The sequence below is a fragment of the Lonchura striata genome, chromosome 7 (genome assembly GCF_050655825.1).
Source record: "Lonchura striata isolate lonStrDom1 chromosome 7, ASM5065582v1, whole genome shotgun sequence".
Taxonomy (NCBI): domain Eukaryota; kingdom Metazoa; phylum Chordata; class Aves; order Passeriformes; family Estrildidae; genus Lonchura; species Lonchura striata.
Genome location: NC_140709.1, coordinates 8,208,282 through 8,222,941, shown reverse-complemented (window position 1 = coordinate 8,222,941; position 14,660 = coordinate 8,208,282). Strand labels below are relative to the sequence as shown.

General features: G+C 38.2%; 1 protein-coding gene across 3 annotated transcripts in view; it reads right to left on the bottom strand.

The window, feature by feature from the left end:
• The window catches only part of DPP10 (dipeptidyl peptidase like 10), a 438,809-nt gene that overhangs the window by 36,475 nt on the left and 387,674 nt on the right, over positions 1-14,660 (bottom strand). For all 3 annotated transcript variants that reach the window (XM_021548741.4, XM_085584875.1, XM_021548740.4), the window contains 3 exons: positions 6,051-6,171; positions 3,173-3,327; positions 725-822 (listed from right to left, as the gene is read on the bottom strand). In XM_021548741.4, coding sequence (XP_021404416.1) covers positions 725-822; positions 3,173-3,327; positions 6,051-6,171 — 374 coding nt within the window. The remainder of the gene's footprint in view (positions 1-724; positions 823-3,172; positions 3,328-6,050; positions 6,172-14,660) is intronic.

The following is a 14,660-nucleotide window of genomic DNA, read 5'->3' as shown; positions in this document are numbered from 1 at the left end:
AAATATATTTACTCAGTCTTCTCATGTACAAGAAAGCCAGAATTTTTATCAATTGAACAACAACAATACCTTTACAAAGAACTGGCAAAGAGATTTGGCTTCAGTTTCAAGAAGACAAAGAAGGTTTTAATATACTAACATTAATATTTGAGTCTTCTATTACTTTCCATCTGCTGAGGAGGCAAAATGAATCTGAAAACCCTGAAGTGAAACCATAACACCTAAACAACTTTTTCAAGATTGTCTTTTTCTTGGGGATCTTTTCTTACACTTTGCTTTCTTGCTTAACTTCTTTACACCTTCTGACACTTAAAGCTCAACTTTAATATCATTAAGGAGAGTGAAGATGCTGATCTTGATGACAAGAAATCTCTTTGAGATCTTATAGCAGTGTTTTAATTAATGAAGGGTTATCAAACAACAGATTTTATTAGGTTTTTTTAGCAGTGGCCCATCAATAGAAAGAAAATACTTCAAAACGCTCAACTCATTCAAAATAATTTCTCTTACTAATACAATCAGTAAGCATTTCAGTTGACATTAATAATTGCAAGGCATAATTCAATATTAAATTATTTCTGCAATAAATTAGAGTACCTCAATTTATGTAGAAGAGAGCTACACCAGCCTAAGATTGTAACAGTTGTGAATAAGTGGCCACCATTAACATCCTTATTGTTTTGGGAACAATTAGCACAAAATATTTCACCATTAAATTACATACCTTGACTTAAAGCTGTCAGGTGGCATCAGTTCCAGGGTATGGGCTGGTCCATACAGATTAACTACAAACAGCTTTACTGTGGGGTTTGTTTGACCTGCCTTTGGAAAAGAAAAAAATAAATAGGAGTTTTAGAGGCACTGAATCAGTGACAGCTAAGCAGAGTCATTTGTTAACCTAATCCAGTATCTTTATAATAATGAAAAGTTATTAAAGTTCAAATATCTTAAATCTGAAAAATTTCATAGACATATGAATCACACAAATAAAAATATGAAGTACTGAGTGATTCTCTCACCATCCTTTACTGATGGAAGACCTTCCTGTGCAGAGCACGTGAGCAGCACTGGAAGTGGCTTTGCCTAGCACAGTGAAGTCAGCTACCCAAACACAGTCAGCTCCTAAATCTGCAGGTAAATCCAGCCTCCAGCTAAGCCTTTTTCAGATGCTGTTATTCCTTCTTCTGAAAAGCTGCACTACCTCAGTCTTGGATAGCATTCCTCCTCTCCAGCCTCTCTTTTTCTTTACCATTTTCCCTCAGTTTTCCTTCCCTTTTTTGCTGAGCTGAAAATCTCAATTTCTGACCTGCACCAGGAGCCAGCTGCTTTGGCAGGCCAGCTCCCAGGGAAACCAAATGCTTTTTGTGGCTAAAGGGGAATAACATGGCAGCTTGATAGATACCCACTGGGAAGAGTCTGATAAATCTTGAGGGTCTACAGGGAGGAGGGAATCATCCTTCTCCTGAAACATGGCTTGTTCTTAAGGGATGCTCCTGAGTGAAGGAAAAGCAAGGGAAACAGAAGAGAAGCTCTGGAGGGCTGCAAGGAGTCCCACATCCCTGTCCTAGACATGCCACCCCCAAGTTTCAGTTTCATGGCACAGGAATTACACTGCATAACACCCTTGGGATACAAAACAAGAAATGTGTTCCTCAGTGGGGCTGAGCCCAGTTTAATACTGGAAGGAAAAGGTAAAAATAACTGATTCTACAGATTTACTATAGTAAATGATAAAGTTGTACACTTGGCTCTTCACGGGCTGAACTACACCCCAAAATTCCTGTTAGAAATTGGGTTTATCTCAAAATAAAGTCAGAATCCTGTATCCATTCATTTCTGAGTGATATGGAAGACAAGGAAGTGGCATTTGTGTGTTTATGACACTGCTAGGAAACAAAAAAGCTTTAAAAACTTTTTTTTAAAGAATACAGTCTATGTGTATGACATGTACACAGACACAGATAAGCATGTTCCAGCGCTCACAGAAACGTGTGTTTTGTTTTCTTTTTTAATTCTAGTTCTAATTTTCTCTGATGGTTGCACTCTAAGGCCAAATCTTTTTTGTAATCTCTGTTGCTATACCACCAGCTTCATTATCAATTAATGATGTTTAACGAGCAGCTAAATTTGAATTAAATGGAGCCATTAAATAAAGATAGTGTTTTTTCATTAATGAGATTAATGAAGTAGTATTGTGTATCACTTTTATGCTAAATTGCTAATGGAATAATATTACTCCTTGCTCATTCACAAAGCTGACTTAAAAATATTATTTTATATTAAAAATATAAAATATTATTTAAAATATTATTTTATTTTTTGCTCTGTCACTCAAGGCATTTTGCCAATGCAACTAATATAAACTACCCCTAAAATTATTTCAGAGTTTTATTTCATAGCACAAATATATCCTATTTATATAATGTTCGTTATTGTGTCATAGTACCTGGTACAGTCTAATTGTTCAGTTTTTAAGAATAAAGCTTCATTACCAAAAAGCAGTAGCAGGAATAGCAAGGTAGCAGGAATATCTTATAAAGCTCTGAATAAACCTCCCTGAAATGCCAGAGGAGTACCATATAGGTGGATCTGTCAGAAAGGAACCCAGACACTTTGTGCAAGGGCTGGATAAACTGATCAGGTGGAAGATCAAAACAGCAGATCTGGAGGCACCTCACCAGAAAATTCCCAGAAAATGAGAAGTGATTTCAGGCATTACCCCTGTCTGGACTGTTCTTTCACTTTCCAAAACAAATCTAAAAAAAAAAAACTCCTCTAAACCTTCTAAAACACTAACAATTCTATTTTTTTTTTCTCTTTTTGATAGCCATGAAAATATGTTACTGTGGCTTATTTTATTCAATGCCAGTCTGTCACATTTATTAACAGCACAATCTCCTGAGATCTCTGTATCTTTGAAGGAACTTGCCCTGAGCTCTGCACACAGCTGGGGCTGGACCTTTTTCCTACACAGTCCTTCAAATGCTTTAAACTCTGAGGTGCTGGATTGATTTTACCAAGTCAAATATCAGTGATGAAACTACTTAAATTAGTTTCTCTGCTGTCCCCTCACTCAATAGTTTCTTTCTAGGAGTTACAATCTATTGAAAAAAACCCCAACATAATTATTATTTCCTGCAAAGCATCATGAACACAGAAGAACACATCTTACCTTAGGATATGGGTACTGCTTTCCCTTTGGATACAGCCCTCCTGTGAACCTGGGAATAACCATGTTGGGCACCAGAGAGTCATTTATGGTCAGGAAGGCCAGTCTTTCCCCGTCTGGAGACCACCAGTGGGCAATGTGGGAATGGAGAAGCTCCTCTGCAAAACCAGATTTCCTTAGGATCCATAAAAACCCTCACACACAGTGTCCACCTTGTTCAGCTACAACCAAGTTATTCTCCCTGTGGCAGCTCGAAATGTGTCTGTTGTAATTTCAGTAATTTCACATCATCCTGCTTGAATGGTGCACAACAAGGAACACTGAAGGACCAAGCTTTAACCATTTTCCTTAAAAGCATACTTTCACTAACATCAATAAATCATCAATAAATCAATAAATCACTAATATCAATAAATCATGAAAGATGATTGTTACTGATGTATGCTCAGTTCTATTGTATTCCAATACATGTGTTTCATTAAATTTTAAAGAATTTAAAATAATTTGGAGTTTTGTGTTATTTTTTGGGATTGCCACTTTGTTTTCTTCTCTTAATACAGAACTTCAATATATCTCATTTCTCTGAGTTGTGGCACCCGATATCATGCAGATCTTCACACAGTCATATTTATAATGATTTTTTGAGTGCAATATTATGATTTTCTTGTCTCAGTCTAGTGGACAGCTTTAATTCTTGGGAAGTTCACTTTTTCTGGAGTGAAACTTTGAAAATCTGAACCAAAACTTTATTTTTATTCAAATTTAATTTGCTTTCCAAATGAATCCAATTTCAAGAATGTCACTCAATGTTTTCTTACATTTATTGTCATTGTGTATTGTCATTGTGTATCACAGTCAAAAGAAACAAACCAGAAGGAACCACAGGCACAGAACCCAAACTCCTGAAATCCCAGCAGCTCCTCAGCAATTCTGAATTCTCCCTGTATAAGTCTTCTGTTTCCACTTGTGAAAACACTAGAATTTTCATTATGTATTTGATATGTTGACCTGCTTAGTAAGGATTTTTTATTTAATTCTGAAGAATTTGGCTGGAAAACTAATTGAGAAGAGTGTACTAAGGGAAAAGGCCTGACTGCATACCTAATTTGAGAGACTACCTAACAAAACTACTTAAACTGTCAATTGAGACTCTCCAAGTTGCTAATTGGATTCTGAGGGTTCTGAAGCAGCTTAATGGGTTGAATTATCTAAGTTTAGGTGAAGTGAATCTGGGACCTATATTCAAAGTCATATATTCTGGGTCATGCTTCTCTCCCTAGCTGGATAACTAAAATCTTTTACACAGGAGAAGAGCAGAGAATGAATGGTGGCTATCAGATAGCAAAAAAACCACAATTACGTTTGCTTTAAAATATTACTGTTTGCATTTAGACAAGGTTATTCGCACAAAGAAAAACTATTCCCAAATGCTTTGTAAGGTAAAATGCAAATGACAATCTCATGAAAAGAGAAAAGAAAACAAATAAGGTCAAAGGAGGAAGAGAGCTCGATTCGACTGAAAATATCCAAATTTGGGAAATATTCAGCCTGCTCAGCTTCTGATGCTGCTAAAAAACTGCTGAAAGTGGAGCAGAGTTCCTGTGCCAACAGACACTGGGGTTCTCCAGCATGGGCAGGCAGAACTCCTCTCACCCTGACTTCCAGGGGTTCAGAGTGAGAACCTGCCTGCCTGCAGCCCTGGGGACACAGTGAGCTCTCTGCAGGTCAGGAAATGCAGCATCTTGCTTGGGATAAAAAACTTGGAAAATAATGAGCAAAGAGGCTTCTTAATAAAAGAAGGCTTTAGGACATGTCCATAAGGAAGGCTTTGGGATCATCTCCCACATCACCTGAGAAACTTTCTAGTCCCAAATGAGACAACTTTTGCTTCTCCTGGCTGTGACTCACTAACTTCCCTTTGTTTTAGCAAAAACTTGATATACTACAATGAGCTTCTTAATCTGCATGCTGTCGTGTAAGATTTTAATATTATTAAGTGCATATAAAATTACATTCCATTAAAAAAATGTTCTTTTGTTTTGAAACGTGCTGCCACATTAAAAGATTTCAAAACACTAATGGAAATCAAAGGAGTGGGTAACAATCAGATACAGGCTGAGTGATGCAGATTACCTTTTTAACTTCAGAGTTCACTTGGGCAGAGATTTGGGAAAAAAATCCCCACAATGAGCTGTTTGCCCATAAATACTGCAATGCCAAGAGGTGTGGATAGACCATTTTTAAGGTGAAGTTCCAAGCTGTATGGCATTAACACAATTCCTAAAAAAATTCTTCACACAAAAAATTCTATAATTCAGGTAAATTAACACTAAGCTATTTATCTATAGAATACATGACTCCCATAGAAAGAGTAGCTGAAATGTGTAATGGTTTTAAGCTGTTATACCAAGCTAGATAATCTGCTCCTTTTTTTGTGTGTTTTCCCTTAAATTTATCACTATGTTAAAAGTATTTTGGGTGCAGAGAGGAACATTCTGTGGTACTGGCTGTAGAAGACAAACTGAGCTATCCCCCACTCAAATCTGTTCTGTTGGGATGTTTTAAGTGTAAATGGATCATCACTGTTGTCCCTAAAAGCAGCCAACTGAGCCCTTTCCCTGCTCACTTTTACAAGCTGCCAAGAGCTCATTTGCTACATTCTGGTCTGAAATAAATTCTTCTTTCTCAGAAAACACTGCTATATGCAAACCAGCAGCCAACACAAAGAATAAGCAGATATAAAGGCAATCTTGCAGGAAAATGAGAAGGGAAGGAAGCAAACTCACCCTGAGCATTTTCTGAAATGAACAGATTTGTGCTGTTGGGTCTGTACAAGGACCTTGCATCTGTTTTTATAAACGGATATATTCGTCCAGCTTACCTTCATATAACCAGTCTGTAATTCCATTGAAAATAATTCCTTCTTTTCCTGAGGACGTCAGGCGCAATGAGCTGCTCTTTACATCAGGCTGATAGTAGATGTTATTTTCAAATATATAAATCTGGATGAGGTAAGAGAGACGGAGAGAAAAACCAGCATTTTGGTACATATAAATGAATGTTCAGCAATGAATACATAATTTCCTCAGGCTCAGAACAGTCTACAGAATAAGTCAGCATGAGTTTGCACCAACATTGTCTTCCTATTCCATTTTATTATAAAATTGGACAAACTAAACAAACTTCTAATACTTATGGCAAGCAAATCCTTCTTCTGAAATTGTTTTTCCAGTTGAAATATTCCTATTCATGTTAAAAAATATTATGACATTCTTCAAAATCATACAGGAGACATGTTTTAGAACATCTGAATAAATAAAGGTATTTATTTTCATCTGGTTTTCTAACTGTGAAATGAAACACACTTCTGCAAGGACATACAGCACAGTACATTCATCATAAATACAAGTTACAGCTTTATATTATGGTTTATATATAACACTGGAGAAGCAGAAACAAACAGCAGCCTGCAGTTCACTTCTGTCAGCTTGCTGATGACTTCTGACTGACACACCAATGTTTTACCTCAATTGTACTATATAAATGCTCTTTATTTTTCAAGTCTGGGCTCCTCATTCTTCTTTTTAATTTTTCACTGCCACTCATTAGCCTTGTCTGCTCTTTCCCTGCTCACTTTGTGGTGAAGTTCACTCAATTTGTGAGGCTGGGCTGCAGGTTCCATGACAAAGTGCAATAAATCACAGTGGCCATGTGTGCACTGCCACAGCTTAACACCACAATCAAAGCAACAGCAAGATTATGCACCACCTCAGTTCACACTGGGAAAATGCACCTGTGACAGGACTAAAGAAGCCAAATGCCACCAAAGTTTTTGTCACACCATTTCAGCACTGTACACTGATGATATACAGTGTCTCAGGGAATGTAACTGGAAGTAAATGTGTTTCCACCAAAGATTATTTAAAAAGCCTGGTCATTTATTATTCTCTAATAGTTCTATAATAAATGATTTATGGGAAGATACTAACCGAAGAGCAAAGTTTTATTGTCACCATTACTGCTGTTCCCTTTGCTTCTAAATTACCATCTGAAATAGATTTCCCTATGAGTCCCCAAACTAATGATTTTTAGCAGTAGCCACTTCATGATTTTTGCTGCAGAAAGCTATAAAGATGAGGGTTTTTACACACCATGAGCAATGCAATGATTTTAACCATTACTGGGAACTGGGGCTGACTTGGAAGTAAGTAAGTCCTTTATGGCCAGAAGTCAAAGCTCAGCAGTGAGCTCAAAACTAAAGCAAAAATAGCTGAATCAGTTTGAATAATCAAAAATGTACTGAGCTTTATATTGCTACAGAGAATTTCTGGGAAGGTGATGTATCATTCAACATCAACATGAAAAGAAAACAACCATGAGAGAATGCTGGATGGATCAAATGCTGGATGCTTTTGAAATAACATCAACAAGAACTTCCTGTAAATGTGTATTTCCACACTAAAAATGCACCTTTATTTCTAATGTAAAAGAAATTAATACAAGCAAAACCAAGGCATGGTTAACTGTTTATTAAATAACTTAGCCAAGTATTTGTTATTTATGTCAACTAAAATTATTGCTATTAGATTCCATTTCAGGTAAACTAAGTAGTGAACCATTCTATTCTTCCTATGAAGCAACTTCTTACTGAGAGCTGACAATCTCTTCTTATTTAAACAGCAGCTTTCAAGATATTACCAAAAAAGCATACTTGGTCAAACGATTCTATTTTACTTAATCTTCTTTAATTAAAATAAATCAATCTCATTCATTTTTGAAGATCAGGAGTATGATTTTTACCTCTCTCCCCCCTTTTTAGGCTGCTAATGTTTTTAATTGTGAGGATACCCACATTGTCTTGTCTCTGCAGTGAAAACTTGCATTTCAAATGATCAGTGACAAAGTAAAGGATTAAGAATTACTTATTTTATGACTGAACCCTGAGAAGGGTTTTAATCCTGTTATTAGTACTTAGCAGGTATTGCTAATTCCATTTGACAGATCCCAGATAAGTAAATATCTCTGAAGGATACTCACTGTTGTGACACTGATTGTGGCTGTATCATCTTTATTCCTCATTCACTTCATAAAACAGCTTTGTCTCCATCCTAAACCAGTTCTCAGTCACCCTCTGAACATCCTCACAGTTTTAGGCCATAATCCAAAGTTTCCCTTCTCTATAATCCAAAGTTTCCCTTCTTTCCTCATCACTCCTGACACATGTTCCTTCAACTTTGAAGGAACCCCCATTTTTTTCTTGCTTGTACATATTGGAACATTTTCAAGTTCTTGAAAAGCTTTAAAGTGACACAGCAGCTCTCTCCCTAGCACACCTTGAGCTCACTGATGACTTAAATTTAACATTAACAAGGAAGAATTCATGTTCCTTTGCAGAACATCTATGAAATACAACCATTCACGTTCTTCAACACAACTCAACTGCACAGAAGTGCACAGGATGAGTGGCTGGAGCTCTGGCAAGAAGGGCTCTGCACCCACTGCCTGCAGCATTCCAAAACATCTATTTCTCCTGCCTGTAAATCATCTTAGATTCACCATTATGCTTAGGCACTTAAGCTCTTCTGTAATTTTGAATACCCAAGATCCTTTTCTTTGCTTAACGTATTTTTCTCTCTTGCTCAATTTAAAAATCACCAACGCTTTCTGATGAAACCTTAAAATTCTGCCTTATGCTACACTAAAATTTATATCCAATCTTTTTTTTTTTCAAAAACACAGAGACCAGAAGAAAATTTTTATTTTTTAAAAGGCAGCTGCTCCTCCTGATTACTTGCAGTACAAGAATACCTGGAAGTTGAATTTATGAGCCACAATTTGGTTTTCAAAATTGAGTGCAAGAGAAAGAAAGTGGGTGGGAGAGAACTCAGACAGCTATTTTTCCTAAAAGAGAGACTGAAACTCTCCAGTAGATAACAAATCATGACCCTGGGATAAGAATAATTGATCAGAACAAACAAAACCAAATAAATCCTTGGAGCACAGTCTTGCAAACACATGTGCCTTACCTGACTTCAGCAAATAGAACACATGCCCAAAAGCTTCCAGGAAGGGGACTTCACGTACTTCATCACTTTGTATATTGTGTTTTGAGCAACATCACCTAAACCAAGATTTCCCTTGCTAGTCTCTCTCCACTCAGGTATATGGGAGCAAGTAATAGTAAAAGGCTTTTCTTAGTATACACTGGGGTCTCTTTACTACATCACAAGTACTAAAATGCTGGCTGCAACTACTGAATCTTCCCAAACTGCTAAAAAAGGAGTTGCTAACTGTGTATTCTCAAGAACAAATCAGTAGCTTTGTGCCCCAAAAGCTTTCAATGCTTTCAGGTATAATGATAAGAAAGTAAATTGAAAAAGGTACAAAGTGGAACCAGGATATGCTATTGTATGTGAAAATTATTATTACACGTTTTTTAAACTCTTCTCCCCATCTTCATGAGTATTCTTAAAAAATTTAAAGCAAATTTTAGCTGAGACCCGCAGCTAATAATGCTATAAATGGGGATAAATGTCAAAATCTACTGCCTTCATAATTACATGACTTTCTGGTTTCTTAGAGATTTTGCACATAAAGTCTTAAATCAAATGGAGAAAAACCCCACAGAAATTCTTTAATTATTTTATTAAGTATTTTCAAATTAATGAAAAACACCTGCAAGAAGGTTTTGGCTTAGTGATATATAAATTCTAAGTAATGATCACATTTACTTCCACTGACTGTGAAGAATTTGAGGCCCTGCTTGTTCCAATATTCTACCTAAGCACTAATCCTCAGTACTAATCGCATTCTTCCACATCTGGCATCCTCTAAACCATTTTTTTTTGTAAACCTTCTTCTAAATTAATTCCTTCCAAAACACTTATTTAATGTTTGCAACATGTTTCACAATTACAGGATTTGCTTTCAGGCTGAGGTCTGGAGCAGAGCACCCAGTCCAAGTCAGCTGCAGATGGCAGACAGCTGTGAAAACAGAGACATCCACTCCCCAGCTGAACAGCAAACCTAGTGCCAGGAGCTGGAGAGGCCCCCCGTGTGTCTTTAATAATTTCAAACACTACAGGCAGAGAAAAGCTGCTAAATTACAGAAAAATACTCCAATTTTTCCCTTTTGGTGCTCCACTGAAGCCTCCTGCATGGCCCATCCAGGCTGAATCCCTGCTGGGGTTGCAGGGCAGCGTTTCAGGGCCAGCATGAGCCTGGTCTGCTCCAGCCGGGCAGCAGCATCAGCTGGCCCAGAGCTGCTGGAGGTCACTCTAAAGCCCAGAGCTGCTGGAGGTCACTCTAAAGCCCAGAGCTGCTGGAGGTCACTCTAAAGGCCAGGGTTTTTAGGTGGAAGAAAAGCAGAGCCTGCTCTGTTCAGCCTGGAGGAGAGGGGAGACCTCACTGCAGCAACAGCTTCCTTGTGAGGGAAGAGGAGGGCAGACATTGATCTGTTCTGTGTAGTGACACAACCCAAGGGAACAGCCTGAAGTTGTGTCAGGGGAGGTTTAGAAGAAGGTTTTTCCCCCAGAGGCTGGTTGAAGACCACAGCAGGCTGGAAGGAAAGAAACTGTGGAGTGTGGCTACAGGTATTGTTTGCCAACTCATGGATTCATCAGGATGAACACCTTGTTCAAGGAAAGTGCCAACCAAACTCTAAAGCTACAGAGCAGATGCAGCTGGAAAGGAAACAAAGTCACCTGTATCTATAAATCTTTGGTTAGAACAAAAAATCCCTGCAACAAGCACTTTCTGTACAGGTAAGATTTCTACCTGTGGTGCAAGAAAATCATCAGATTCTTCTACAGAATCTAGGACTAATAGATAAATAACTACTCCAATCTGGAACAACTTCAGCACTTATTACTCCAGAGAACATGACAGCCTTTCTCACCTTTCACACTGAAAATATGAGCTATGACAAGACTAAGAAATTTCAGATTATGCCCAGAGGGAGACCTCCAGGCATTCAGGACATGCTGCTGCTGCAGAACTCCTGCAGCTGCTAAAGCCATGGAGCAGCTCCTGGGGCAGCCCAGCCCTGCTGCATTCCTGTGTCACCTGGCAGGGACACAGCTCACCCCTCCGTGGCCAGCACAGGTGAGTGTGGCAAGCCCATTTCTCTCCCTCTCAGGATTTTTCATAGAGGTGCACAGAAAGAAATTAAAGAGAAAACAATTTCTATTTCTGCTCCTTGTTTTTCCTATGTGGAATGTGTTTGGAGAATTGTTTACCTGGAGTGAGTGCTTGGTTGGATTCTGGTGAGGACTGGTTGAGCCTGATGGCCAATCCAACCCACCTGTGTGTGGAGAGAGGGTCACGAGTTGGAGAGTTAGAGTCAGGAAAAGTAGTATGTAGTTTTAGTATCCTCCTTTTATATAGTATATTAACGTATTTTAGCATAGTTACAAAAAAGAAATAATTCAGCCTTCTGAATTGAGTCAGACATGTCATTTCTTCCCATTGGGTTCACCTGCATTTACAATAGGTGAGCTCAGAGCCCAGCACTCCATGGACCAGAGCTGGGCTCCCCCTGTGACTCTGCAGAGGGGTGAGGACAATTCTGCAGAACCCCCCAAGCCCCAGGCAGCCTGCCCAGCCCAGCCCAGGCAGCTGATGGCTGCACCTCAGCACAAGCCCCAGCAGCCCTGCTGCTTCCTCTGCACAGTGCCATCCCTTCTTGTGACACTGCCAGCCAATTAGCTGCACAATTAATTCTTCAAAAGCTTCAAGATGCTTTTCCATCTGGGCTTGCCTCTTTCCATTTGTTCTGTCTCCTGTCTTAACATGCATTAGCCAGGGCCCCCATACAAATCCTGCTGCCCCCAGTCAGATCATGTTGTAATACATTAGCTAAAACTACATTTTCTTCATGCAGAAAAAGCTCAATCTTTATTGCATATGTTATATTTTATAGCATTATTAGAAATCAAATTAGTATTATCACTCTGTTAGGCCTTATTGGTTAACTGACAGAACAAGAGGACACAGTGTCAAGCTATGTCAGGGAAGGCACAGGTTGGATATTAGGAAAAATTTTTTACCAAAAGAATAATAAAGTACTAGAATTGTCTTCCCAGGGAAGTGGTGGAATCACCATCTCTGGATGTGTTTAAAAAAAGACTGGACTTGGCACTTGGTGCTATAGTCTAATTGTGGTGTTAGGGCATAGGTTGGACTTGATGACCTTAGAGGTCTCTTCCAACCTCATTATTCTGTGTGATTCTGTGAAGAATACATTTACACTTAGTTCATTGGTCAGTAGCTGGTATTTTGCATATTTATTGAACTTCTGTATTTTTAGTTAATTTACATACTTTTTCTACTGATTCTTATGGGACAGATCTCATTGTTTATACAGGTGTATTTGTTTTTCACCCAAAGCATTGATTGTGGTATTAATGAATTCTCATTTTCAAGATGTTTCAATATGGGAAGTTGCAAGCTACTGTTAGCTTAGCTGAAATAGCAGGGCCTAATCTATATTTTATAAGACTTTTCTTTTATAAAATTTTTACCTGTCTGCAACAAGATCATTCACTAAGATTTCCACATAAAATATTTTTTTTCACTAACAACCATTAAGACAAATACTATCAGCTTTTCAGGAGCAGAACAAAGACAAACAAAGAATATTTTCTTAGTTGTCCTGCAAATATTGTACTTTGCTCTTCAGAGATTAAACCATGATTTTTCCAGTTTCAGTGGCAGTGCTAAGTTTAATACTGTATGATAACATGTGTGCACACATATATATTGTATATATCCAATGAGTTGATGTCCTTTTGTTCTAAACATGTGGAAAGTCCAGCACAAAAAATGGTCTTGCATAGAAGAAATAAATAAGTGGCATAATAAACAAAATAATTAATTTTAGAATTATTTAAAAGTAATTTTTATTCTAAAATGTGGTCTCAATTCCTACTGTTGCTTTCACTATAATTATGTAAAAATGCAGGTATCCTTTGTCTTGTAAGTAATATTAGAACTAACTTTGGATAGCAGGAAGAAACTAAAATCAAAGCCCTGCATCCATATCGAGACAATTTGTTTGCCAGTTTTCAACAGCTGCTGTTAAGTAGAAAGTCTGGTTTTCATTCAAGGATTTAAAGTATTTGTTTCTACCTTCTGGTTCACAGATCTGAAAAATTATAGAAATAGCTCCACTTCAGAAATTTACAATTAGTTTTTAGCAATTTAAAAAACACTGCAAATCACCCATAGGATCTATCAATGCAAGGCTTTCAAATGAATACCTGGCTTGGCATTTTCTCTACCACCATTCAGCATCCACCAAAGTAGGAGTAGACAATTTTTTTCTGAGAGCCACTGATTATGTTATTTTTAGTCACAGTGTAATATCTGCGCTTTTCCAGTCCAAACTGAGCAAACATTTTCTTGTCATCTGTGATTTCACTCACTATACTCCTGGGACTCACAGACTTAAACTGAGATTGTCAGACCATTATTATCCCCACTGTTACAAAGATGAGCACCCCTTCCTGCCCTTTTTCCTTGCCAAAATCTTATTTACTTGAAGCAGATTCCTGCTGAAAAACAAGGTGAAGTTAAGATGATGTGGTTTGTGTGCCAACTCAACAACAGTGTTATCACTATTTTTTCTTAATTTTTTTTCGTCTTTCATAGAAAAGATAAAGGCTCATTTGGGGAAGAAAATATCATCCAGAAGGACTGGGAACAGTGTTAGACAGGAACAGTTGTTTGCTGTACCAAGCTAGAAATTCCATGGCAATCCAAACCTCCTGGCCTGTATCAAAGCTCCTCTGTGGCCAAGAGTCACAGGGCACATGGTGGAGAGAGCCACAGAAATCCTTCAGGGCTCTGTTTGGGAGCAGGTAAGAGGTGGCTTTTCCTGTGCTCTGTGCTGACCTGGGGTGTGTTGTCATTTGGCCCATTTTTATCTACAGCTAGAGACTCCTAACTCTGCTGGCACAGGGGTCACTCAAACTGCCCACGGTCAGGACAACAGGTACACCCCAGCCTCCTGTGACAAGGTTCTGTGTGGGAACTCAAAATATCCCTCAGACATTTTTGGAGGCTCCAGGTCCAGGTCAGAAACATTTGAGACCCTGGCAAGCAGCTGGAAACAGCTGTGATTTTGGATTTGAACCATGGAATGATTTACCAACCTTGCAGGAAGAACAAGAAGTCACAAAAGTTTAGATATTATAGTAGAAGTAGTCAAAAAGTAAAGGGATAAATTTTTGAGTGCTGTACAGGGGGGTTTTAAATCCTTTACAGGGGGGTTTTGGTTTTGTACATGGGGGTCAGAAGTTTTAAGATGGAGGGATTTGGGCCTGCCTGTCCTCCCTCTTTCTTCTTCCTTACCTCCATGTTCTTGGTGATGTTGGCACTCACAGATTGGTTTAGAGTAGAAAAGCACCATTTAATATAGGTAATAGGCATGGGGAAAAGCTGTAAACATGTAACACGTAATGTACCACATAAAAGATAGAAAAACACCATT